This window comes from Saccopteryx bilineata, chromosome X (genome assembly GCF_036850765.1).
Source record: "Saccopteryx bilineata isolate mSacBil1 chromosome X, mSacBil1_pri_phased_curated, whole genome shotgun sequence".
Lineage (NCBI taxonomy): Eukaryota > Metazoa > Chordata > Mammalia > Chiroptera > Emballonuridae > Saccopteryx > Saccopteryx bilineata.
In genome coordinates, this window is record NC_089502.1 from 101,210,582 (window position 1) to 101,233,827 (window position 23,246).

The following is a 23,246-nucleotide window of genomic DNA, read 5'->3' on the forward strand; positions in this document are numbered from 1 at the left end:
TTAGAAATAAGAAAACGGACGAGGAGGAAGGGAGGAAGGGAGTTAGAGAGAGAGAGGAAGAGAGAGAGAGAGATTGAGAGAGAGACTTCCCAAACTAACACAGCTAAAGAATGGAAGAAGCTGCATTTGAACTCCGGCAGACTCCAAGCCCAGAATCCTTAACCAGTGGTGCTTATTCCTCTCACACACCCTGCTTGTTTGCTTAACCTCCCCTCTGATCCTTTCCTCCTGTAGGTCCCGACCTTCAGTGTCCTTGTCCTGCATTGAATTTAAGGCACAAAGGCACAATAATTTTATCATGTATTGGCCTCTTGCCTTATGCCAGGAGTTTTTTGTTTAAACCATGTACTTGGCACTTTATTTTACAGCAAGTCACCTGAGTAAACAACACCAGGGTTAAATCCTGGGTTGTTCCTTTAGTAGCTGTGAGACCTTCAGTAAATTACTTGGTTTGTCTGAACCTCAGATTCAATAGTTCTGTGTCAACAGTTTTCAAAGTGTGATCCCAGGGCCAACTGCATCAGCATAGCCTGGGGAGCTGTTTAGAAATGCACATTTTGAGCTCCACTGCACACCTACTGCATCATACTCGCTGGGGGGTGAGATCCTATCTCTCCGTGTTTTAACAAGCCTTTCAGGTGTTTCTAATGCACACTTGAGTTTTAGAACCACCGCCTTAGCTATACACTGCCTCCCAAACAGAGTTTTGGGAACAATAAAACATAATATATATAACTTAGCTTGTGGCATGTAAGTTGTTTTACAAATGGTAATTTATTATTAATGCTACTTAAACTTTGTGTCAGTTGGTCCTTCTTATTCAAGTTGTGGGTGGGCAGGCATTATAGTTCCTGGTGCTCTTTAACATTTCCCTTCTTGACTAGAAAAAGGCAGTATATATACTAAGTTTTGAATAAAGTCTTCTTACTTCACTTGTTTGATTGGTAAGAGAACCATTTTTGGAGATGCACTGTAGGGTAGTACAGCTCGAATAACATCACTTCATTCATAGCATCTCATTATAACATTGATAAGGCCAAAAAATAAAAAATAAAAGAAAATTCCCAGCGAGGGCTATTGTCTGTGTGGACTACTAGCAGGGGTCTCCAAACTTTTTACACAGGGGGCCAGTTCACTGTCCCTCAGACCATTGGAGGGCTGCCAAATACAGTGGTCCTCTCACTGACCACCAATGAAAGAGGTGCCCCTTCCAGAAGTGCAGTGGGGGCTGGATAAATGGCCTCAGGGGGCCGCATTGCGGCCCGCGGGCCCGTAGTTTGGGGACGCCTGGGTGGAGTTTGCATGTTCTTCCTATAGCTGTGTAGGTTTTCCCCGGAGACCTCAATTCCCTCCCACATCTCAAACAGAGACATGTGAGGTTAATTGGTGTGTATATATTGTCCCAGTTTTAGTGATTGTGGGTGTGTGGGTGAAAGTGCAATGGAATGGAACCTTGTCCTGGGTGGGTACCCACCTTGCTCCACGAGCTGCCAAGATTGACTCTGTCCACCTGCAACCCTGAACTGCAACAGGTAGTTTGGAAAACAAATTAACTTACTTCTTATTACTCTTTCTTAAATATATGTATAGCTCACATTTATTTCAATGTTTAATATTAGAAGTGTTTTGGGTCTTCATTTAGAAATTTGGTGATGTTTTTGTGACCAGACTATGCCATAGGAACTTAACTCTTTTTTAAACAAAATATTAATTAGCCTATGGTAAAATTAGTTTTATTACATCATTTCAATTAAATTTGCAGTTTCCAAGAACCTATTGGTGACATTAAGTGAAAACTTGCCGTGGAGTGTCCCTGAAGTAAGACTTCCTGGATCTAGTCAACTTACTTTCTGTGAAATTTTAGCCAAATGAATTTATCTGTGTGTGCATCAGTGTCTCCTCTCATGTAAATGGGGAGATTAAGAATACCTACCCTCTAAGGTTATAGGGATAAATAAATGCAAAGTGCTTTGAATGGTGCCCAGAGTAGAGCACTGTGCTCAAGAAATGTTAGTTAGCATTATTATTTTTGTGTCATTTCACCCATTCAAGCAAATGACAAGTACCCCTAAGCACTTTTCTCTGTGCTAAGCACTGAGAGTAAGTCTATGATCAAGATGTGGTCTCCTCTCTCAGAGGTTTTAGTCTAATATGGGAAATGCCGGCTACCCACTAGACTGAAAAAAATTATCCAAGTACATGGTACAAGCCAGTTCACAGCAAGGAATCAAGACTAGCCATAGAATCCCATAGTATTTCCATCAAGACCAGACTCCTGAGACATGATGCTGAGTGATCAGTTTCAAGGGTTTCTTTAGGGATCTAAATGGAAGCAGTTACAATGAAAAATGCATGAACTTTGGGCCAAACGTGGGTCTGAATCCCAGTTCCGTCATTTATATTAGGTATGTGACCTCAGCGAAGTTACATAACCTCTCTGGACCTCATCTATAAAATAGGTAGTAAAAACAAACTGTTGGGGATAATTAATAAGATTATGGGTGTAAAAAGATACAGCCCAGTCAGTGATTGACATTTAGTTGATAATAAATGTTGGTTCCTCCTTTTTCCCATTGCCAACCAGAAAATAGATAGGTTTCCTAGACTTTGGAATCAAAAGAAAGCCAAAATTATCCTGACTACACCATCAAATCACAGGGGATAATGTAGACACTCCCAGAAAAAAAACCCTGGCTCTTTTGGGATCATATGACCCAGATTCTAGTCCTCTCCTTTGATGTCCCCTCCCTAAGTGCCCCTACAGAGGCACAGCTAAGAGCCTTCTTCTTTATTCCTCCTTCACTCCTGGAGTTTGAGTTGAAATATCAATATAATTTAGGGGCTTCCTGTATAATTAGGCCTGGAGAAAAACTGACTGAAACAGTATATCAAGGAACTTCACAAAAGAGAGTGTCCTGGCTGATGCAGAGCATCCCAGAGAAGGTAACTCTTATTCCTTAAGGTCACCTATGGCAGGCAGGCTAATCTCTTGGGAACATGAGTGCTGAGTGCCATGTCCCCCATACTATAGGAGTAGCCTGTCCATTCTGAGCATTTCTTTTTTCCTTAAGGGCTTTATCCAAGCAACTCTTTTTCCTCTAGCCCAAGCCATGTATTCCATCTGTAAAAATGTCCCTGCTCTCTTTCAGGAATTTTAACCTGTTGTTTTCATGATCTGCCATTGGACTTTTAATAAGCAGACCTGAAGTTTTCAACAATCCTTATAAAAAGAAAGGTGGTAGAACCAAAGAAACAAGTACCTCCAACAACTCTGAGGCAAATGCATAGCAGTAGCTAAACAGTCTTACCTCCTCTCTGCCCCCTCTGACTTCCCAGTGGCCACTGTGAAGGCAGGCATGATTTATGCCTTCTCGTCTGTTTTAGCATGGTCTGGTTACACAAGCCCTTATGCTTGAGTAGGCTTGCTTCAGGCCTCTGAGATGATGGACACAATGTCCCATAATACTGCCTGACTAACCTTGTATTTCAAAATGTCGGAGCAATCAGTTTGGTTTGTAACCCAGCTGCCTGGGGGCAGAGTGGATGATATCTATGGCATTAAGCTCTTGGTGTAAACAGCAAACCAGGTTCTTCAAAGGAAACTGAGCAAACAGAAGACATTACCATTTATATAGAAAAGTCAGAGGCACCAACTCACCCCAACACCCTGAGCAGCCACTTACCTTCCTGACTGGCTGGTCTTCCTGTTTCCTGTTATTGGTTTCCATTTGTCCCCAGGAAATTCCTGCAAAGCAAAATTCTGGTAAGTCAGAGAACTCTGAGCAATCAGTATCTAAATGGCCTCAAAACTTTGAAGAGTTCAGGATCCTGTCCCTAGCCAGGTCCCCCATCTGGTTCCCTCTATTCTCCCATGCAGGCTAGAGAAATAAGTACCTAGAGGGCTGCCTTTCTGTCAGGAGGCCTGATGAACTGCTGGGGCCATGCAAAGGCTAAGAAAGCACTCAGGGACCTGGACAGCATAGTCTGGAAACTGTGTTTCCCTCTCTTTCTCCACTCCCCTCCCAAAGCACATTAAAAACCAGTTTAGCACGTTTGCTATTTGCTCTGGCTCTTGTAAAGGACGTCATTTTGTTTGTTCTGACTAGTGAACCAGTTCTTTCCTTTTCACTCTTCCAACATAGAAAGCATCTTCGTGGAAGCCCTGGCCCTTGAGGGAGTGTTGAGGCCTAAAGCTCCTGCTGCTGCAACTCTTTCCCAGAGTGAGGCAGAGGGAGATCCTGCATTCCAACACACTGTTGTACAGTAGGGGCCTTTCTTCTACCCAGATCCAGTGTTAGGGGTTGAGGTGGGTTCATCTCTGGGAAGCCATGTTCCCCATATTATAGGAATAAATTCTTCACTCTGGGCAAATTTTCCTTAAGGGCTTTACCAAAGCCACTCTTCCTTCTCTATGTGTGCCATTTGTAAAGATATCCCTACCTTCCCATTCTAGCTCCAAATCTAATGCAAATTTGCCTTTGACCTTCTCCCTGGTTTTGTATTCAGCACCCTCTCTCTGACAACTCAGAGCTCAGCCCAATGAGAATGCACAATTGTTCCTAAACCTCACTAATCTTCCAAATTCCCTCTTTCTCCAATGCAATTATTGATTTCTTTCAAAGTTTGTTACCTTTGCCCCAGTTAAATAAAAATTACTCCCTTTTGGGAGTAACATATCTGGTGTCAGTCATATTGACTAAGATACTTAATAGCTGTGTTGTTTGAGGGAAGTTATGTCACCTCCCCGAACATTGGATTTCCATCTGGCAAATAAGGATTATGCTATCCAGCCTTGCTGGGTTCCCAGTAGTAGGTATAAAATGGGATGTGCATAAAGAATGCCTAGCACAGTGCTCAGCACATAGGAGTCTCTGGATGTTAGCTTCCATGGAAAGGATGAGGTTACTCAGCTTTTACAGGGTCAGAGCAGTCCCTGCCTATACCTGTCATGTTAGAGCAGCTCTAACCATTTGTTAGATTTTATACTTTGCCTTGATGCCCTTGTTAGATGTCCCTTGCCCTCAAATGCATATTGCTCGGTCAGCTACCACGGGAGCCATGATTTCCTGTCCATACCTTGCCTAGCCTTATGGGAAGTGCTCAGTAAATAGTGTAGTAGTGGTCAAACCAAGCAAAGTTCTGCCCCAACTCCCAATCTCCTTTTCAGATTAACTTTTTCCCCTCTGAGCCAGTTAGGTTGCTGTAAAGTGCCTGCAACCTTTGAACCAAAGAGGTAGTTACTCCATGGCTTGTTGCATGTGTCTGCTAGAGCCTCAAATGTTAGTTATTGTTGTTCAAATCCTGGCTTTGCCACTTGCTAGATGTGTGACCTCTCTGAGCCTCAGTTTCTTCAGCTATAAAATGGAGATCTTATTATAACTTACCTCATAAAACTGTTAAATGAAATAATGTGATAATGTATGGAAAACTAACTGGCATGAAGTTAGAGGGATGTTAAGTGTGTACTGATTTTAGTTCTTTTAACAGCACTAAACAGGAGCCGGTTAGCTCTCCAACATCTTCTAGGAGCCATAAGGAGAAAGATCTCAGCCTTGCTTTTCACAGCTACCATCACAACTATCTTAGTCATATGAGCTGTGTATTCTAATCCATGCTGCAAGTTTTCCTCATGTCTGAGGGTAGGGGTGAATGTTCAGGTGGCAGGGGTAAGAATGTGCATAAAATGGCTTTTAGATGGCCATCCACATGTCTGAAAGCAGTGTCTAAGCAGACCTGTTTAGCTAGTCTAACAGGCATTAGGAACTCAATGTGTCCCTCCCTCAGAGTGCAAAAAGAGACCTGCATTGCTGCTGCCACATGATGCAACCTGCAAATGTCACCTACTTCCTTTACTGGGTTATTGGCTCTGGGCTGACACTTCTGCAGTCATCATCTCCTTAACTCCCTGCTCCTCCCAACTTCCGATCCTTTTCTTTATTTCTACTTGCAGGTCCTTCTTCCAGCAAACAGTTTCTCAAGGTAAGCCAATCTCTCCCCTTATTTTAAAAGATAACAATAAGATGATTACTATCTGGCAGTCACTGTTCTAAATGCCTTACACATTTTACACCATTTAATCCTTTCAACCAACTTATGAAGTAGGTACTGTTATTATTAATACTTCCATTTTTTAAGTGGGGAAGCTTAAGAAGTTAAACCTAGGCAGTCTGGTTCCAACATCAGTGCCCTTAAACCATTATTTTATATTTCCTCTTTTATTCAACATTTTATTATGGATATTTTTATTTTTATTTTTTAAAAAAAATTTTTTTCCTCTCTCTCTCTCTCTTTTTTTTTTTTTTGTATTTTTCTGAAGTTGGAAACGGGGAGGCAGTCAGACAGACTTCCACATGCGCCAGACCGGGATCCACCCAGCACACCCACCAGGGGGTGATGCTCTGCCCATCTGGGGTGTCGCTCTGTTGCAACCGCATTCTAGAGCCTGAGGCAGAGGCCACAGAGCCATCCTCAGAGCCCAGGCTAACTTTGCTCCAATGGAGCCTCGGCTTTGGGAGGGGAAGAGAGAGACAGAGAGGAAGGAGAGGGGGAGGGATGGAGAAGCAGATGGGTGCTTCTCCTGGTGCCCTGGCTGGGAATCGAACCTGGGACTCCTGCACGCCAGGCCGACGCTCTACCAGTGAGCCAACCGGCCAGGGCTATTATGGATATTTTTAAGCATACAGAAGAGTTGAACAAGTTTACAATTAACACACATATACCCATCACCTAGATTTTACAATTACGGTAATATTTTACCATATTTGCCTCATCACACATATCTTTATCCATTTCTTTATCCACCCACCAATCCATTTTAAATTCTTGATATATTTCAAATTAAGTTACAAACAAGTTTATCCCCCAAAATTTAAAGCTTAAATGAATGGACAAATTCCTTGAAATATATACTACCAAAGGAAAAACAGAGGCCCTGGGCAGGTAACTCAGTTGGTTAGAGCATTGTTCTAATACACCAAGGTTGTGGGTTTGATCCCGGATCAGGGCACATAGAAAAATCAACTAATGAATGCATAAGTGAACAGAGCAACAAATCAATATTTCTCTTGCTCTCTCTCTTCCTTCCTCTCTTTCTCTAAAATCAATCAATAAATAAGATTGAAAAAAGAAATTATAACCAAAATTACTTTATATTTATTAAAGAAATTGAATTTTTAGTTAAAAAATCTTTCCACAAAGAAAACTCCAGACCCAGATGGCTTCTATAATAAATTCTATCTAACATTTAAGGAAGAAATAATACCAATTCTATACAAACTCTTCCTGAACATGGAAGAGGAGGGAATACTCCCCAGCTCATTTGGTAAGGACAACAACTAGATGTAAAAACCAGACAAGGACATTAAAAGAAAACTACAGACTAAAATTCCTGATAAACATAGACACAAAAATCCTTAACAAACTATGAACAAATCAAATCTAGTAACACATAAAAATGATAATATCTCATGACCAAGTGAATAATGCTAGACTGGTTCTTGTTTCAAAAATCAATCAATGAAATTCACCATATCAGTAGACTAAATGAGCAAAAGTATATAACGATCACTGCAATAGATACAGAAAACACATTTAAAAAAAAATCCAACACTGACTCCTGATAAAAGCTTTTATCAAACTAGAAATAAAAGGAAATGTTCTCAACTTGATAAAGGACATCTACAAAAAACCTACAGCTGACATCACACTTAACAATAAAAGACTGGGAACACAGCAACAGTATCTGTTCTTGCCACTTCTATTAAACTTTGTACGGGGCAAGTTTTCTTCATGGAAAACTCATAGAGGTCCCAGACAGTGCATTAAGGTACCCTTCTCCCCTAGAAAAGGCGTACATAGTGGAAAGAAATACTTAAAATTATTTCCATTTGCAGATGTCACGATTGTCTAAGTAGAAAATCTTTAAAAATCTACCAAAAAGCTACTAGAACCAGCAAGTAAGTATGAAAAGTTTACGTAATGCAAGGCCAATACACAAAATTGAATTGTGTTTCTATATAATAGTAGCAAAGAATTTTAACTTGACATTAAGAAAATAATGCTATTTACAATAGCATCAAAAACATGAAATCTTTGGGATAAATATAGCAAAATACACAGAATATTTGCATCCTGAAAACTAAATAAGTTAAAGAGTCAATAGACTTCATAAGCTTCCTCATACATATCATTCAATTTCCATATTTTTTATATTTTAAGGAAAAATTTACTTCCAGTGAAATGCACAAATATTAAGTGTACATTTGTTGAGTTTTGATGAATGTAGACACCTGTGTAACTCAAACTTGTATCAAGATATAGAACATTATCATCATCCAACAAAATCCCCTCGTGCCCTTTCCTAGCTAATCTCCATGCTATCATCTCCCATAGACAACCACTGTTTTGAATTATTTTTTCTATAGAGTAACTGTTTTAGAACTTTATGCAAAATGAATTGTGGAGTATGTACTTTTTTTGTGTAAGGACTTCTTTCATCCCTAAGGTTCCTTCATACAAAGAATATGTATCAAGTAATTTCATATACCAAGTCACTCAGAAGTGTCTGCATATGCAACAACAGTTCAACACAGGAACTAACTTCTGGTTAGTTCCAGCCAAAAGGTGGCACTAAGAAAGCCATGGAGAAGGAATATGTCAGTGAGCAGGAAAAGACCTAGAGGGTCCTCCGAGAAGTACCTTGGGAGATGGTGGTAGGGCATAACCAGGTATATCAACAACCAGCCTAAACCTGGGTCTCTGACAGAGAAAGAGACTGGAGAAGAGAAGGAAGATCAGACAGGTCAGATCTCTAAAAGCAAAAGCTGGGGTACCATATGCAAATTTTGGGGCTCCAAATAGTTTTAAAGCAGAAATGGAAGGAAATATATGCTGTTTTGTATCAGATACTGGGCTTAACACTATATATGCAATCTCATTTGGTTCTCTCAGTTGATTTATGAAGCAGCCATTGTTTTCTTTCACTTTAGTGATGAGGTAATAAAACTATTTAATACTTGCCATTTTATGAGGTAAACTTCTTGTTCCTTTTAAAATCACAAAACTGCAAATTTTGGTGGTTTAATGACTTGCTTAAGTTCACTCAGGTACCAATTATACAGTCAGTCTATAAATCCAAGTTCTGTCCATTTTGTGAAGCAAAAGTTTTTTTTTATTCTAACTCTATAGATTAGAAAACTGCAATTTTTTGTGGTTGAGTGTCCTGTCTAAGTTTAATAAGCTACCATATGGTGGAGCCGGGATTAAACAGTTTAAAAAATATATGATTGTTATGTTTTCAAATGATTCACCTTGCTTTCTCCTTAGAAAGAGAAAAAGAAATAAGCTTACCCATGCAAGAACCAAGTCCTTACCTGCACTGTCAGTTTCCTGGGTTTCCAAACGTTGCCAGGTGCCAAGCTGTTGTCCTCGAGGGGGCTATGCTGGGTATTATGATAGCAAGATGAACATCGAATGCATTGGTGGTGGTGGCACCGACAGTTGTAGCAGTTTGGCATCATATTTCTCTTTCGCAAAGCAGGGCAGATTTCTCCAGAACAATAAATGCAAGGGTCATGTACTACAGCTCCCTGGACACTGCAGGAGTAAGAGCAAGTCCTGTGATAATCAAAATCACCACAGTGCAGTGGTTTACAGCACATGGGTTGGTCTAGACCTTTGCTTGCAAAACAGTCTGAGTAAGTAGGAGTTTCTGACTGAAGGAGTGACATAGAATATGACTGGTCTGTGGCATGATATGGTTGGTCTTTGGAATGGTATGATTGGTCCATGGGATGACGCCTCAGTTCCCTATAGCTGGAGCTCATTGGCTGGAAATTTTGGTCTATAGGTTTTGATCTCTGTGTAAAAGTCTTGTTACTATTAGTGGTTAAAGCTGGCAAATGTGATGTAGATAAGGATTTGCTACTCTCTTCAAAAAACTTTCTTCTGTCTGCAAAGGGCAAGAGTATGGCTTCCTCCCCAGCTTGGGCAGTAGAAGCCTTCAATTCTTTGTTATCTCCTGGGTTGGGAGAGCTTTCCATGGCTACTGCCACATGAGGCTGCAGATTGTGCTCCGGAGACCATCTCCAACGACCTCCACGGACTCCATGGTGAAGATTTGTTTTCTCAGAGTCTGAGGAAGATGGATCAGTTGCTTTCCACCAGGTATTCAGGCCCAAAGAGGACTGACCAGGTCTCTGATCAGGGCTTGTTTGTCCATCCAAGCCTGTCCTAGATTCATGGCTCTCAGGGGCTTGGCTGAGGCACTCTGAAGACCTAGCCCTAAGCATCATGCTCTTGTTAAAGACCTTGTCTCTAGGGCCAGGTGGTTTTTTAGATGAAGGTAGAAGAGGTGAGTTAGAGGCAGGAAGTAGAGGACTTTCTAGGGGTTCTTCAGTCTCTTCCACTGGCTCCTTAGTGTCACACAGCTGTGATAAGGGGCTCTTGCTTTTATGGAGCTGGGCCTTCCTCCTCTGAATTTCATTACGCAGGTTGGTAGCAAAACGCTCACTCTTCCTCCGGTTTTGGATTGAGTGGCCCCGGGTCCCTCCATTTCGCCTACCACCAACCCGGCCACACTCCTTGGACTTGTCCCCTTCCTCAGTTTCCTCTGTTGTGCCAGCTACAATAGTGGTTGAAGAACAGTCTTTGGTTTGTTGAACAAGAGAGCCGGAGGCAGAGGGTTGCTGGCTGGTCAATTCATTGCCTGTTCTGCTTACTCTGTTTGGGTCCTGGAAACCTCTTTCTGGAGGGTGTCCATCAGTTTCTTCATGGGGGGAGCTGCTTGGGCTCTGGTGCCCTGAACCCAAGGGCCTATCATTCACTGGCCTAGTCTTTCTCTCTTTACTAGGCTGGTCTTGGGTTCCTCCTGCAGGGGCACATGGACTTTTCTTTCCTGTGTGGCTGTTATGCAAAGGGGACAGAGACCACTCATGCCCATCCTGTCCAGTTGGGAGATCCAGCCTCTTGCTACTCCTGGTGTCAAGGTGCACATGCTGCAAGTGAGATGCCAGCAGCTGTTCAGGGGCACTGTGGCGATGGCCTGTGGGTCCTGTGAAATGTGGAGGGCTGCCAAAAGAAGAAGTATTAGACGGCTCTGCTGAAACCTTGTTGAGTGGGCTGAAATCTATGCTGGAAGCTTTGTCATATGATTTTTGGAATCCAACAGCTTTGCCTGAGGCCTCCATCAGTAGTTGCTCAGAGCTTTGCTGGTTGGATTCAGGAGGTTGGCTGAGCTCATAGCTCAGACAGCTCTCGTTTGTCACTTGGTCTTGCCCACTGATGCAGCAGAACCTGTTAGGATTCCCTGGACATAGCTCAGGGTCTAAGCTCGGTTTCTCCTTTTGTTGCAAAGGGTCCATAGGCTCAGAAGCCCTGTGCTGCTCTCCATTAAGGAGCTGGGCTCTGGAAGTCTGAAGACTGTCTCGCCTCATTGGAGGTTGTGGTGGGCCCTTGGCAGCCTTGGCAGGCCCTGAGTGTTGGACCTCCTGTGGGTGAGATGACATTTGGGAGCTGGGAGGCAGGTGGCCCCCGTTGGTGCGCCGGCTACCTCCTGAGGACTCAGCCATGTTAGGCCTGCTATTAGGGGCCTTAGTTAACCCTGGGCCCTGCATGATGCAGTCTGCAGAGGCTGGATCGTCTGGCCTGAGGGAAATGGCACAGTCAGAAGCATTTGAACTGGCTGAGAAGGAGCTATAGGCTGAGTCACGCTGGTTGGGATACATGTTCTGGTCAATGGGCAAGAGATGACCCTCATAGGTGGTTTGGCCTGGTTGCTCCAGGCTCTCCATGCTGCCGATGGAGCTGCTTTTCTCAGTGCTGCAGTGCCGGGAGAGTGGACACCACTGCACACACACGTCACTGCAAGACACAGGAAATACTGATTAGTTAGTCAAATTACTAGATCTCTTTCCCGCCATAGGCAGCCCTGCCATGGGAAAAGACGGGACAACCCAGAGTCAATAAAAGATAAAGCAATAAATGGAGGTAGAAAAACAGGGAAAGAGATAGACACCAGGGCACCACCGTGATGTGGTAAAAGGGGAGACAAGAGAGCATTGGAAGAAGGATGGGACAAGATCCCAGACTGAACTTGTGAGGACTCCATTGGGGGTTATGTTGTTTCACATCAGTGAGAATAGAATTGATTCTGAGCTGTCACTGTAGCCAGAGTCAGTATGGGGCTCTCTGCCAGGAGAGACAACCAGAGACTATTAGCATTAGAGAGGGGACTTAACGGCTTGATTCAATTTTAGACTGTTCATTTTGTAAATCAGTGGTTGTCAAATTTAAGCATGCATCAGAATCACAAGGAGGGCTTGTAAAAACACAGGTTACTGGGCCTCATCTTCAAAGTTTTAGGTTTAGGTGAATGCTGAAATTTTTTACTTCTAACAAGTTACCAGGTGAAAGTGGTGCTGTTGGTCCAGGGACCACACTTTTGAGAACCACTGGTGTAAAGCAAGTACCACAAAGGAAGTGAAGGAAGTGATTCTGAGGAGGTGATTTTTCTCAAGATTGCCCAGTTCTAGCTGGAATTGAGGCATCCCCTCTTTTTTTTTTAATTGATAATAATAATCCTGACCATTTACCAAGGATGTGCATGTGCCAGGTACTTTAGAGTGTCTCATTTCAAACTTAAGATAATAAATTACTATCTACACTTTACAACTGAGAAAACTGAAGCCTCAAGAGGTCATGTAAACAGAAAACTTCACAAAGCTGCTAAAGAAAGACAGTTGGAATTAGAACTTAGGTCTCTATAAGTCCAATGCCTTAGCTCTTTTCTTATATCATCTGTTAATAGTAATTATATGCATCAGAGGGTCGCTTTATCGGTGAAATTAGATAATAAAAGTAAGCCAAACTGGGGAGATCAAGGAAGGGACTAGGGTTAGACACCATTTTGAATTTTAAGTACAATTTCCCACACACAAAGCCAAAGTGAATGAAGTCACACCAGTAACTCCTTCTGACTGGAACCTCAGAGGTTGCACACAGAAAGGCCATAGTTCAGAAAGCCAGAGCTGAGCAGTGGCAGGAGCCCATGAGACTCTCAGGTCAGCCTCCCTTAATTCTTTCTCCCTGTGCTGCCCCTTTGCCACTGTGCTCACTCGACCTCTGGGCCGGAATTCTTCAATTCCTTATTGGCAAGGGGACTTGGTAACCACCCCACCGCCCTTCCTGCTGAAAACAAACACACCCCCACTCCAACAGGAGCCAAGCTCAAAATGTGTTCCTGTGTATTCTTCCAGAACAAAATTGCCTCTGCCTCTGCCCTGAGCCCATGGCTTCTAATGGCAAATAAAGTCACCCAGTGCAGGTAAACTCAATCCTTATGTTCCTTGAGTCTCCTAAACAGAAATCCCTTTTTGGACGGATGATCTTGTTGTGGGAGAGAAAAGGCAGCTGAGGTCGGCAGCTTTGCTGGCTCTGAGCTTGCTGAAATAGCTGTCTGCTTCTTCTTCTGAGAAGTTGTTTCAACAACAGACTATACACACTCTGCATTGAGAGATCCTCAGTGCAGGTAGACTGTTATTCAGAGAGGTCCTTTTCCGAAGACTTTGGCTCTATGACAGAGCTAATGAGTACTGGATGAAATTGCCAGTGAGTCACTGTATACAGGGAATAGGAGCAGAACTGATCCCTGGGGTTCTTCTATATTAAGAGACCAAGGAGATGACAAGGAACCATAAAAAGAGACTGCAAAGGAATAGCCAGTAAAATGGGATGAAAAGCAGTGTAATGTGGTATCATGCAAGCCAAGTGAGTTAAGTATTTAAAAGTAACATTTTGCAGTAGGAATGGGACTGATCCAAAGTCACAGAGTTAGCAGCAGACTAAAACTAGAACAGAGTGAACTGCCATCTACTTTTCATTATAGCACTCTGGGCCTTATAGCATCCAACAAATACTATAGCAGAGAAGAAGTAATGGCCACATTTTCTACCCTCCAGTCTATCTTGAGAGTTCTAGACTCACCTGGTATTGCAGCCGGAATGCCAGGACAAGCTGAAGGCTTCAGAAGGGACATGCATGGCGGTAGCTGCTTCAGGGCATCCCTCCAGCAGCTTGGCCACATGCCATGAGTGTGGCCTACTGACAGGGGCGTTTCTCCTACAGCAAGAAAGGGACAGGAAGTCAGCTTAGGGAACCAGAACTGAAATCACTTCCCAGGCAGCTTCCGCACCCCCCACCCTATCCCCTCTAAAATGAAGTAGAATATCTTGCAAGGAGCTGGTGTGGGAACCTCAGCAGCCATGCTCAGCTCCTAGTACTTAAATGTCCTTCATCCCAAGGATGATCCCTGGAGAAACTAAATGTTAGCTTCCCATGGTTATTGTGTTCATAGGTATATGCCAAGCCTGTATTGTAATGTCAGACGCACAGCAAATGCTCAATAAATATTTGTGATATAAATAAGTGCTGCTGACCAGTGAATAGTGACCCTACTCTAAGTTGTCTTTGAGGAAAAATATCAATCTGGACAATACTTCCATTTTTCTCTAAGAAAGGAATAGGCCAATATTAAAAAGTTTAAACAAATTAACACTGGTATTCAAATTCTCCAATCTTTGCTTAGTCATTTGATAAGCATTTATTGTGTGTTTACTGTGTACCATCTGTGTATATTTTTGGTGATACAGAGATAAATCAAACATAGTCTTTGCCCTTTAGAGTTACAGAGTAGTGAAAGAGACAGTTATTCAAATAAAGAGCATAAAGGCTTTGAGAAAGGGAAGGATAATAAATGAGACACCTGAGTATATAGGAAAAGTGGTCTCAAGGAGCCCCAACTCCTGCCAGGCAAAATAGAACAACATGATGAATGGTACGTGCTAGGCTGACAGAGGAGACTGTAGCTCAGCAGGGTAGGGGTGAATAAAGGGGAATCGGTCTGAGGCCAAGGCACTGGATGTAACTGCAGGGTTTGCCTGGTGCTGGGAGCTGAAGCAGCAACTCTTGGACTGACTGGCTTATACAGAAACAATCTCTGTCCTCTGATATATTTTGCATGAATGGATGCCACTCTTGGTTGTGGGTAAGAATAGTATGGAGAAGAGCACATGTGGGACACAGGTAGTGGCAGAAGATAAAGTAAAGATTGATACAAGAAAGAATGAGAGAGGAACAAGAGGAGGAGTGGATAGGATAAAGAGAGAGGGAGAGAGGGAGAGGAGAAGAAAGAAAGGAAGAAAAGAAAGAAAGAAAGAAAGAAAGAAAGAAAGAAAGAAAGAAAGAAAGAAAGAAAGAAAGAAAGAAAGAAAGAGAAAGAAAGATAGATGTTGGAAGGGTCAGGTAGATGATAAAGATAAGAGAAAAAGATGATACAGAGAAAAACAAAAGACAGACAGAAAACCCTGAGAATGATTATAGAGAAATACATAGTAGAGAAAATTAGATGATAGTGAGAAATGAATAACAGAGTAAGAGAAACAGATAAATAAATAGATGACAGAGAGATAAATGAGTGATAGCTTCTTTACAATTTATTCAGTCCTTTACTGTGGCAGACTCCATATTAGATACTGACGTTACAGAGTTGATGAAAATAAGGTCCCCTATTTTCAAGAAGCTTTTTACATCGTGGGATATTTCAGTGGAAACACACAAAATCTCAGCAATGCAAGGTCCTAAAGGGCTAAGGCCTAAAATTGTAGTCCTAAGAAGAACGGCCTTGCTGGGAAAAATATGGGTTGAGTGGTAATAGGCCAGACACAGACAAGGAGGTGTAAGAGGAAGGACAGGGAAAGCCACTTGTCAAAGGTCAGGAACCAGAGTCACACAGGTCAGCAGCAGTGCCTAAGACTTATGAGGAAGGAAGCCTGGTGAAGCCCCAACTTTTGACCACATTGTTCTATTATGGATTTCAAATTAAAGAGAGGGGAGGCTGAAGGTTTAAAAAGGCTTTGGTGGGGTGGAGGGTGGGGAGGAGACAAGGAAGGAGGGGGGGGTGGGGGGAGGGGAGGGGCACAAAGAAAACCAGATAGAAGGTGACGGAAGACAATTTGACTTTGGGTGAGGGGTATGCAACATAATCAAATGTCAAAATAATCTGGAGGGGTTTTCTCTGAACATATGTACCCTGATTTATTAATGTCACTGCATTAAAATTAATAAAAATAAGATAATAAAAAAAAGGCTTTGGTGGGGGGGGTATCTGCTCCAGAGTCTCATACACAAAGCCATGATGCTAGAAATCTCTCCCGCTGTACCCAGTAGTCATCCATTAACAACTATTCATAAGACATCTCACAGAAGTACTATGTACTACAACAGACTGTGTACCAACTATGTACAAAACTTTTAGACACTGAGGGTACAGTGAAGAGCAGGGGACCTCTCTTATTTTGGACCCTTCGTCCACATCCTGAAGTTCTTCTGAGTCCAGGGTTTAAAATGTAAGCAGTCAGCCTTAATACCCACTTTCTCCCCAACTGTCAAAATACTCACTGAATTCTACGGAGTCTTCTCTTATGATATCTCTCTGGCTTTACCCCCCCCCCTCTTCCCTCTCCATTCCACTGATGCTATTCCACATAATCACAATTCTCCACACAACCCACCATTAGCACCTCTTGTTCTTGCCAGGCCCTTAACACTTTATGTCCAAAATACTACGTATGTCTGCCAACCAGTCTCCCCTAGTTTTACCTCCAGTCACTAGTTTTATATCATATCATGCCAAACAACAACTGTATTTCAACACTCTCTGATTCAAGAATCTTCTCTGGCTTCCTAATTCTTACTCTGTTCTGCATCAAATGTGAACTGTATAAGACTTTCAAAGCCCTTTATAAGCTATTTTTGCCCACCCAACCCAATCTCTCATGTCACTGCTCCAGCCACAGTCCGTAATAAGCTTTGTGCCTTGGCTGTTGGTTTTCCAGTAGAATTTAGCATAGGTTTGGAGTTGGACCATGTTGGTTTAAATCTTAGCTTCAATATTTATTAGTTTTGTTGTTTTAGATGGGTGGCTTCACTTCTCAGAGCTCTACCTGTCATGGCAGTAAAAGGGGGATAATAGTACCTAATTAATGAGGTTTGTAAAGATCAAATGAGACAATGCATGCCAACTGCTTAGAACAGGGTCCGGTAAATCCTTAACCAATTTTAGCTATTATTATGACAGTTCCCTTCACCTGGAATTCCCCCTCCCATTTTGTTAATATAAATTCTACTTATTCTTCAAGGTACTGCTCAAGTACCATTTCCTTCAGGGAGCTTTTCCTTAGTAATCTAGTTCTCACAATTTAGCCCATAATAATATGGTGCTTTATATTGCTCATCATTATTTCATGTATGTTAGTCTCGTCCTACCAACTATACCAAGCCAGCAGGCAATGAGACAGATCTAGGTTTATATTGTAACTCCAGAACTTTGGATGTGTGATTCTACACAAGTCACTTAACCTGTTTGAGCTGCAGTTTTCTTATCTGAAAAAGGGAACAATAATCCTTACTTGGCTAGGTTATTGTGGGGATTAGAGATAATATTCTCAAAGCATCTTGGACACAACTTGATGCATAGTAAGTTGTCAATAAATACGTACTATAATAAAGGTTATCAGCTCAGACTTGTCCTTGATGGTTCAAGAGTATTCGTACCCAAACCTCTTAAAGTGTAATATACCACTACCTTGCCACACTTTGATAAGCAGCTTACAAATGCCCCTGCTCTCTCTAGGTTTCTCCAGGAATAGGGAAAAAATCCCAAAAGAGATATAAGCAATGCAGAGGGGGCTTTGGGACCACTGTGGGAAAGCTATAACCTGAGAGGAAGAAAATCCAGGGCAGAGGAATAGCAGCCAGAGCTGGAGCCTTAGAACCTGTTTGGAAAAGGAAAGGAAATATCTATAGAGTTTAATACTTGGTCTATAATTATTCCTGAAGAGTTCTAGACTTAGTCCACACTTACATTCCAATCCTAGCTGTGTGACCTTGGGCAAATTATTTCTCTGTATTGTAGATTCTTTATCTGTAAAACGGGGGAGATAACCATCCCTTACTCATGAGTTTTAGTTTGGATTAAGTCCCATGTGTAAAATCACTCAGCTTAGTGCTTGATATACCATAAACTTAAAAAATATATAATCAGGAACTATTTGTTGAATACTAAGATGTGGTAGGCACTAACGACTTTGTATGCATTAGATAATTCAATCTTTACCTCAACCTTATTGATGAGAGCTATTATTATCATCTCTTTATTGATTAGAAAACAGAGACACAGAGAGTTAAATTGCTTTGCTAAGAGCACACAGCTAGTAATAAGAATGAGACTCAGATACTCCAGCCCTTTCTAGGATGTCACCACACAACTCCTCTTCCCCAAAGAGCAATCTGTCTCAAAAAGCTTGTATACCTGAGGCTTCTCCTAGCCATTCCCTAAGAAGCAGTCAGAAAAGGAAACCTAGAGTTTAAACCATTCCTTCTTTAGGTGGTGGGGAAGTGGATAAAGAGAAATAAGCAGAGAAGTAAAGAAATAGCAACCACTAAGCCAGGCAGCTTCAGGCCTAGCTGTGGAGGCAATTATACCTTTATTCTAAGGATGGCTCAGGAATAATATTAAACACATATCCTACCACTTATTGCCCCAAAAATCCTTTCTTAGGAAGCAAAATGTAAGGGATATTTCAGAAAGAACAGAAGTGGGGAGAGGGGCAGCAGCCATAGCTACTAATTGTACCTACCAGGAAAGTTGCCCAAGGTGGGGAGATGGTTTAGGAGAGAGCTAGGTATCCAGCTAGCTCAGATGCTCATCAATAACCCCTCCAGCTAGACCCCGGTGGTTCTTTTGCAAGTTGGATCCTCCCTTAGCTGTAAGCCATCTGCCTTCTTATTAAAACCTCCTGAGACGTGGGGTCATCAGCCCAAGCTCCTGAGTGTGATCCAAGGGGCCCAGGCACAGTCAGGTCCCAGTTCCAAGAACAGAAAGTAGTGGCATTGAAGGAAAGGTATGACCATCAGCCTGGTTGGCCCTAGATATGAATAAAAGCCAGTATCAAGAACTGGATAGGAATGAAGATACTCCTCAAGAAAATAGTCAGCATCCTGGTGGCAAAGAAAAGGATGAAAGGCAGTTCCAGTAGCATAAACAGCCTCCCTATTCCCGACTCTAGCCTCCTCTGAGCCCTGGCCCACCCCCTTCCACAGCTCAGAGGCCAATAAGGAAGCTGGGCCCCCAGCCACTGCTAGAACTCAGGAAAGGAGCAAGGAAATGATGTTTGGGAAAGATAAAGTGGGTGTCCAGAAAGAATTTTTAAAAATACACGTAAGTGACAGAGAAAAATACCCCAGACACATACACTTAAAAGAATTCCTGTGCTTCCTGTACTGAATTGACCCCACCCAGTCATCTCCACAGGTCCTCTGGGGCCCAGGAAAAATAGGCCCAGATCTGCCAGGCCTATTAGCCTCCAGGGCCAGAAGAGCAAGTAGCACTACAGCTGATTTTATACAGCTGGGGGCATGTGATCTAGAGATTTTCCAAGGCAAAGGTCCTGCTGAGATATCAAGACTCACAAGCCATCCTAGGCCATATTTACAGAGTCTGTGCTTCCTATGGGCACCTGAGAAGACTCAAAGAAAACTCCATTTTACACCAGAGACTCCACCTCCAGAAAAGTGGCACTTGGAATCAGCATCTCTGGCTCTGTCATGAATTTGCTCTGACCTCTGGCAACTTACGCACTCTATCTGAACTTCCATTTCCTCTCTGCAAAATACAGCATTGCACTCCATCACCACAAGTAACTCTTCCAGCTATAGTATGCTATGATGTAATAGTCCTAGGCTCCAGGCTGGGAATTCAAATGATGTCCTCACTGACCTGTGCAATAGCCAGAACCCAGAATAGCCCTATATGAGTTTGTTGCATACTCTAAACCCAAGCTCAGGCATCAGAATTTCATTTCTCTTGGGGATTTAGAGTTGAGGATTTCCCTTCATAATGCTTCTGACCCCCACTCCAGCTTCCTTTGGCCTCTGGTCCCAATTCCAGCAAATTCTGGCTCCTAAAAGGCCTTACGTGAGCTTCCACAGGACAAGAAATATGCTAGGGCCTTTCCTCTCTGGGTAAATCATGCTCAAAGGCTAGAGGCCACTTCCCCTCTCTTCCCTCTGCACCTCCTAGGGAAGTCTGGGTAGATGTTTATCTATTCCATAAAAGGCAGGTACCATTCAAGTAAGTCTATAGGCCCTCCTTTGGTAGTTATAGGTACTGTATAGGAAAAGTTTGGGGGTCTTTGTGAGCATATGGGTCTGGCATGGAGTCTCAGTTTTACCACTGACTAGTTTTTTAGCCTTGAGAATGTCACAGAACTTCAATTTTCTCAACTGAAGACACAATAACAGTAGCTGTTATTACTATTATCCTCTACCCAAAATAATAATGATCAAGATACCATTAGTAGCAAGAAAAATAACTTCTTCAACCCAAATGAAGATAAAAGAAAAAGGACAAAAGACAAATCTAGTATTCTAGAACAGAGCTACTCAAACTTAAGTGAGCATACTCAGCGCCTGTGCATTTTGTTAAAATGCAGATTCTAATTCAGGAGGTCTAGAGTGAGCTCCATATTCTGACCATTTAACAAGTTTTACAGTAATATTGATGCTGAGGATTTTGATAATCACACTTTGACAATATATTAGGGAATACAATACTACTAGCAGTACACTGGGGAATAAACCCTGGCCTGAAAAGCAAACAAACAAACAAACAAATACAATCAAGATAAACAGTCTCTTCCCATGTCATTACTCAGGCCTGGTTGTCCAACCTTCCATAACCTCTGGTCATCAAGTACCTTCCTCCCACTCAGTAACCCAGCCTATAAAAGTGTTTCTTTAATGAGGCTTACTGATCCCCACTTTCTAACAAAATAAAGGGCAACAAATTTGGTAGCAGTCTGGCCCTGTCAGTGGCCAGGTGAGGCTGAGGAAATTATGACTAGAAGCAGAATCGTATATTTACAGGGCTGGCTGGTGAAGAGAGGTGGAGCTGGAGTGTGATTTGGGTACTCACCAGATGAGGTGATAGGATAGGCAGGTGGGCACAGACAGCAGATACTTGAGAAATTATTGGTCAAGGAAAAATAACAGAGGAATGTAAACAGTTTGGTTAGAATGGGATTTGGGAAAGAGACTGGGAGCTGGGGTTGGGATACAGAGGATACCTCCCTGCTTAGCAGAGCTCAGTATCAAGTGGCATGATCAAGTATAATTCTTAGGTAGGCAAAGATGACCTCTTCTTTTCTAAGCACTCAGAGGCTAAGGAGTAGACATGGTTGCACTGGGAGGTGGGCACATGCAGGCAGAAGTAGCAGATAAGCCAGAAGCTAGTTCCCAGAAGAGTCCTTGTAAAGACTTGAGAGAGATGAGAGGAGAGAAGAAAACCAATTCTGGAAGGAGTCTATCTCCACCTGTGTTAGTGGGCTTTTACTCCAATATCTTCAGACAGTACTAACCATTTCTGAGTCTGGCTCCCAGCAGATTCCTCAGGAGATACTTGAAGAGGGGCTGGTAGGGGAAAGCAGAAAGAGAACCATGATTCTGCCTTACCCTATGGAAGGAGGAAAATATGGCCCCTGTTGCTTGGGGTTGTGCTTAGTCAAAGATCTGGGCGATAACGTACTCTAGGCTCTTTCCTCTTTTGAAAGTGATCCAATAAGGAGAAGCACAAAACAGTGTCCTTGATTAGCTCTGTTTACTTTTTGTGGCTCTTCCAGCCTCCCCCAAAACAACACATTCCACCTGCCTCACATGAAGGAATCCAAACTCATTCTGGCTGGCTCAGCAGGAAAGGAAGTCCGCACACCGTCTGGTGAACAGAACAATGCACGGCTTGTTTATCTAACAAAAGAGGGGAAAACCTGCTTGATCACCATGGAGGAATGCAGAGCTATAAAAGCCCACTCACTCCCCACTGTTAGCTGAGAGATCTTGTAGCCTGGTGATCCAGAGATCCTTACTACAGTCCCAATGAAGGGGGTATATGTATGTGTATGTGTGGAAATGTGCATGCCTAAGTGTGTATGTGTACCTGTGTGTATGTGTATTTGTGTGTGCATGTAGTTGTATATATGTGTATGTGTGTACATATGTATCTCTGTGTATGTGTACCTGTGTGTATGTGTGCATATGTATGTATAATTTGAAAGGTTACTTTTAGGACAATGGCTTTCTTTTTGTCTGGGAAAGTTATAATCTTGGTCATATGAGATGTGAGTACTTTGTGTAGATGGGGCTTTTGTTACTCAGTTCTGTTTCCTCATCTTTCCTACCTCTTCCCCCTTCCCTCAATTCTCTGAATATCCGGGTCAAGATCTTTCATGTAAATCTGCTGAATCCCCTTCTTCACCCTCCACCTCAGGATCCATCCCTGGCCAAAAGAAACCTAGGTTAGTGAATAAGAAATGAAAGGAATATTGGGGAGGAAAGAAAGACTCCCCCATATGCTGTGCTGTGTGTCATAGTGTACCTACTCGTTTTCTAAGTAGAGAATGATAATTTCTTCTGGTTAGGGCCTTTATATTTGTCCTTTTGTTTTCATTTCTCCATTTTCATAGTAGAATCTTTAAAACATTGGGACACCTCTTTTTCTAAAATGAGGATGGAAGGAGGCAACCATATGAATGATGCAGGAGAGTTTTGCAAATATCAGGGGCTTTAGAGTTTAGAAAAACAGTACTGGAATTCTCTTTTACAGTGTGCTGGGGAGCATATTCTAGTTTTTCTATGGATGGTCTGATAAAACATAACCATTTTATACAGTTTCTAGTCAATTATTCCAAAGTCAAAGAGGTGAATGGTATATATGTTGCAGCTTCTAGAAGCAAGGGGAGCAAATCAAGAACTGAATAATAAAAGAGAGATTTTCTTGTACACATAAAAGTTAAGGGTGCAACATCAGAGGGCTAATGGAGACTTCAGAGAAGCATACAGGGAAAATGACAACAGGCTTACAGAGAACCATTGGAGAGTCACTTCTGCGGTGATGCCCAATTTCCTATACTAATACCAACAGTGATAAAATAGATGGAGTATGTTTGCCCTCCAGCTATGGTTTCTAGCATAAATATTTGTAGCATCCTTTGGGAAGAAGGTTACAAAAATAATACATTTTTTCTTCTTCTCCCTTCAAGCCAAATATCTCTCATCTCAAACTCATTGAAGATACCAGTTTTCAGGAACCCACAAAGGTTTTTTCTCAAAGTTAAGTCTCAAAGTCTTTAGAATTACTT

At 42.3% G+C, this 23,246-nt stretch overlaps 1 protein-coding gene across 3 annotated transcripts in view; it reads right to left on the reverse strand.

Annotated features, from left to right (window-relative positions):
* The window catches only part of SHROOM4 (shroom family member 4), a 284,416-nt gene that overhangs the window by 39,947 nt on the left and 221,223 nt on the right, over positions 1-23,246 (reverse strand). Inside the window, exons 2-5 of one of the 3 annotated variants that reach the window (XM_066248794.1) lie at positions 21,471-21,522; positions 13,981-14,115; positions 9,372-11,859; positions 3,684-3,745 (exon numbers count right to left, since the gene is read on the reverse strand). In XM_066248794.1, coding sequence (XP_066104891.1) covers positions 3,684-3,745; positions 9,372-11,859; positions 13,981-14,036 — 2,606 coding nt within the window. In that variant the 5' untranslated portion in view covers positions 14,037-14,115; positions 21,471-21,522. Of the gene's footprint in view, positions 1-3,683; positions 3,746-9,371; positions 11,860-13,980; positions 14,116-18,692; positions 19,059-21,470; positions 21,523-23,246 lie in introns of those variants that run through there. The other 2 variants (XM_066248793.1, XM_066248792.1) reach the window with 2 other exon arrangements.